This window comes from Scardinius erythrophthalmus (genome assembly GCF_964197995.2).
Source record: "Scardinius erythrophthalmus genome assembly, chromosome: 12".
Taxonomy (NCBI): Eukaryota; Metazoa; Chordata; class Actinopteri; order Cypriniformes; family Leuciscidae; genus Scardinius; species Scardinius erythrophthalmus.
In genome coordinates, this window is record NC_138232.1 from 1,656,856 (window position 1) to 1,661,855 (window position 5,000).

At 30.8% G+C, this 5,000-nt stretch overlaps 1 protein-coding gene across 5 annotated transcripts in view; it reads left to right on the plus strand.

Moving 5' to 3' along the window:
* Window positions 1-5,000, plus strand: part of mars1 (methionyl-tRNA synthetase 1) — a 32,456-nt gene that overhangs the window by 22,964 nt on the left and 4,492 nt on the right. For 2 of the 5 annotated variants that reach the window (XM_081380842.1, XM_081380844.1), the window contains 4 exons: window positions 598-729; window positions 1,700-1,804; window positions 3,724-3,919; window positions 4,498-4,569. In XM_081380842.1, coding sequence (XP_081236968.1) covers window positions 598-729; window positions 1,700-1,804; window positions 3,724-3,919; window positions 4,498-4,569 — 505 coding nt within the window. The other 3 variants (XM_081380840.1, XM_081380841.1, XM_081380843.1) reach the window with 3 other exon arrangements.

Genomic DNA, 5,000 nt, shown 5'->3' on the forward strand with positions numbered 1-5,000 from the left:
ACACTCACTCACCCACCCACTCACACTCACCCACCCACTCACTCTCACACTTACTCACTCTCACACTCACTTACTCACTCTCACTCACTCACCCACTCTCTCACACTCACACTCTCACTCGCTCGCTCGCTCACTCACTTTCTGAACACTTCATGCATCTTGATTGATTAGATTGCTCTGATATGGTTTTACGTTTTATTTACACTTTGCCACAAGTTATTCAGTTAGTAAAAACACATGAATTACATTGTGTAAATCTCCCCTTTTGCATCAGTTTTATTAACTTTTTTTTTTTTTTTCTTTTTTTATCGTTGATGCTAAGCTTCACGTAATACAATTTGTTGTTTTAAAATTAATTCCTACATTTCCTGAGAAGTTCAAAAGTCTGGCATGAAATATTAATGAAATCAAACCATCCAGCATCCATTTTAAAATACTAGAGTCCCGGGAGTTCTGCTATAGTTTTCCTGGCAACACTTGACCATAAGGTTTAATTTGTTAACATGAACTAAAAATGATCAAAGCATTTATTAATATTAGCCATTTATTAATCTTAGCTAATGTTAATCTCAGCATTTACTGATATTGTTTCCACAGGGCAGGGATGTTTGTGAGCAAGTTCTTCGACGGCTGTGTTCCTGAGATGCTCCTGAATGACGATGATAAGCGGCTCATCGCTCAGGTGTGCTGGGAGCTCAGGCAGTACATTACACTGCTGGATAAAGTCAGGTCAGGATTACCCACAATTCCTCATCGACGTGTGTGAATGGCGTGAAATGCAGAGATTCACAAATTTGGATTGTTGCTGAATGACAGCGATTCGGCTTTATGTCTATTTAACCTTTGAAGAAACTCATAATGTAATAACTTTATCTACTCTCTTTAACTAATCATTTTTTTAGGTTTTAAAAGCTTTTACAATTATGAAAATGTAAAAATTTTGGTGAGTTTATAATGTAATAAATTTCTCATAATGTAAAAGTTATTACCAGTAGGTGGCGACAAGTGACTGTATTTGTCATTGAATCGTTTATTCAAGAGATTTGTTCAGAAACGCTGATTCATCCAGTAATGAAACAAGTGACGTATTTGAGTGAGTCATTGAATCATTAATTCAAGAGATTCGTTCGAAAACGCTGATTCATCCAGTAATGAAACAAGTGAAGTCTTTATGAGTGAGTCATTGAATCATCGATTCAAACTGATTTTTTTTTTTTTTTTAAGATTCAAATTGATGAAATGTTATTTTGTTTAGTCGTCTATTCAGAGTCATGGCAAAATCGTGATTCTATTTAAAAAATAATATTTTTTTTATTCTCAATTTATCCATAATCGTGCATATCTACCAGCCTGTAATTGAATCTGTCTAGTTTTGCTCCGCTCTATAATATTTCAGCAGCTTGTAATTCCTCTATAAATCGGGGTTACCAGGAAATATAAAGTACATTTTGTGATTTCCAAACTCAAGGAAAATAATTGTATAAAATGATGATTCCTAAAAATCCAATTATCACAAATAACTAGAAATGTCTTGGAAATGATTTGTTAAACAAAAGCAGTGGGAGCTCTGATTATAAAATAACTGGATAAAGAAGCATTTATTTCTCTCAATAATCTTCTGCACGCATGCTTTTGTCTTCTAATATTGTGCATGTGTTCAGATGTAAGCGTATTAAACTCTCATCATGTGTTTGTTCAGGATCCGTGACGCTCTGAAGTGCATCCTGAACATCTCTCGCCACGGGAATCAGTACATGCAGGTTAATGAACCCTGGAAGAAGATTAAAGGAGGAGACGACGACAGGCGAGTGACGCGTGATGAGTGTGTCTGCGGGAACAACTGCAATGCGCAAACCCTTAAGAAAATCTGAATGAAAAATGATTTCTAATTTCTAACACTCTAAAATTAGTTTACTGTAAGCTTCTGTTAGTGAACTACATTAGTTAGGATGAACTAACAATTAACAATACTTCAGAAAAAAAAACTTCTAAAGTATTTATTCATCTAATTTAGTTTTTTAGTTTTTTTTTATCATGTAAAAAAAAAAAAAATATATATATATATATATATATATATATATATATATATATATATATATATATATATACTAAAATATATATGAAAAAATAATTATATAAAATATTTCTATATAAATATTTCTAATATCTCAGTTGCTCTCTCACTCTCTATCTATCTATCTATAAACATGAACTAACAATAAGCAATACTTCAGAAAAAACTTCTAAAGCATTTATTAATCTTAGTTCGTTAATTTCTACATTCACTAATACATTATAAAAATCATAAGTTGATGGACTTGAGCTGATATGAACTAACAATGAAGTTATTATCGTTATTATCATTAAAAATATGTCTGTCAATTGAAATAAAGCCAATATAAAATACTAAAATTAAATGAATTGAAATTGAAAATTAAATGTTGCCTTTGCAATAAACTAAAATTATTAACTGGAAACAGATAAAAACTAAAACTGAAATAAAAATAAATTAAACATAAAAACCTATGTAAAACACACACACACACACACACACACACACACACACACACACACACACACACACACACACACACACACACACACAAAACTATAATAAAAATGACAAAAGCAACTAAAAATAAAACTAAAATTGTGAAAATTAAAAACATAAGAATAAAAGCTAACTCATTAAAATAAACTAAAACACTTCATTAGCTAACATGAACAAAGATGGTAACACTTTATTTTAGGGTTCAATTCTCACAATTAACTAATTGTGTATTATCATGCATATTACTAGAATATTGTCTGTTTATTAGTACTTATAGAGCACATATTAATGTATATATTCTGAATGATCATATTCTACATCCCTTAATCACCCAATACCTAAACTTAACGACCTTACAAACTATTAATTAGCAGTAATTAGGAGTTTATTGAGGCAAAAGTCGTAGTTTATAGTGAGAATTTGACCCTAAAACTAAAGTGTGACCAAATAAAGTGTTGCCTATAATTTTACAGTATATATTAATCTTTGATCATGTAAATTAGTGGTATTTATATATAAATACTAAAGTGTTATTGCTCATCGTTAGTTAATGCATCATATAATGTTAACTAATGGACCTTACTAAAATAGAATAAAAATATTAATAAAACCAAGTTAAAAATAACACGTTTTTATCAACTAACGTTAACAAATACTGTAACAAATGTATTGCTCATTGTTAGTTAACTGATTAACTAATGGGATCTTATTGTAAAGTGTCACCATTAATTCTAAAGAGAAGTTTTTAAAAATTGTGAAAATTAAAAACATAAAAGCGAACTCACTAAAATAAAAACTGAAACAACTCTGTTTTCATTAACTGACATTAACAAAGATTAATAAAATAACCATCATTAGTTAATGCATCATCTAATGGACCTTACTAAAGTCAAATAAAAATATTAATAAAACTAAGTGTAACAAATAAAAAATGTAATAACAAATGTATTGCTCATGGTTAGTTCATGCATTAACACTGCATTAAGTGTCACCATTATTTCTAAAGAGATAATAGAGAAATAAGTTTCTGCGAACACACGAATGATTTATATATTTATATGATAATACAATATAGATTGTTTCAGAGCAGCTTTACAGTGATGATAGGAATGTGATTTGAGATATTAGGTGTGATGAAGGTGTGTGTGTGTGTGTGTGTGTGTGTGCTGCAGGCAGCGCGCCGGGACCGTGACGGGAGTGTGTGTGAACGTGGCGTGTCTCCTGTCTGCCGTGCTGGAGCCGTATATGCCGACGGTCAGCCACACCATCCGTGCCCAGCTCCAGGCTCCGCCCACCTGTGCCAGCGCCCAGCTCCAGGGGTCGGGCAGCTTCGTCTGCACGCTGGCAGCCGGGCACCGCATCGGCACGGTGACTCCTCACACACTGCACTATTACACACACACACACACACACACATCATTACTACTCCAATACTGGGGTTTTTTACCTCTCCTCTCATTTACAATTTTTTTGAAACTTTTTTTTTTACATTATTTTATTATTATTATTATTATTATTATTATTATTATTATTATTATTTTTATTTGTTACTTTTTTTTAAAACTTTTTTTTACATTATTATTATTATTATTATTATTTGTTACTCTTTTTTTTTTAAAACCTTTTTTACTTATTATTATTATTATATTATTACTTTTTTATCTCTCTTCTCCTTTACTCTTTTTTTCCTTCATTTTATTTACTTATAAAAAAAATTTTACCTCTCCTTTATTTTTTTACAACTTTTTTACATTTTTTACTCTTTTTTTCTTCTTTTTTAACTTTTTTAATCTCTCCTTCCTTTACTCTTTTTTTATTGTTTTTTTACTTATTATTATTTTTTACTTTTATCTCTCCTCCTTTATTTTTTAAAACTTTTTTACTTATTATTTAATTTTTTTTTTTTTTTACTAATTATTTATTTTATTTTTGCACCTCTCCTACAGGTCAGTCCTTTGTTCCAGAAGTTGGAGAACGAGCAGATTGAGGCTCTGAGGAAGAGATTTGGAGGACAACAGGTTCGTCAAAGACATTCATCCATTATTGAGCAGCTTCTCATGCAGAAAATTATGTTTCAAAATCTGGAAAAGTTGTGGAAATTAATTCTTTATTTAACCGCTCCTATAAAAATTAAATAAAAAATGCAATAAAATTAGCTTTAAAATACAATAAAGTCTGTTTAAATGATTCGTTTTAAAATACAATAACATCTATGAATTTCCCATGATTCCCATGTTAATTTTCTACTTTGCCACTCTGGTACAACCATTTATTTTATTCATACAATATATATATATAGTGTAAGCGTGTAAATTGATCAGACAGAAGGAGTGAGAACGCTGATTAATTAAAGCATTACAGCAACACGAGCTGAAGGATCTGATAAAGAATGATGTTCATTATCTACGGTTGTTTGTCTGATTCTCTGCCTCTTTCAGCCAGAAGAGGA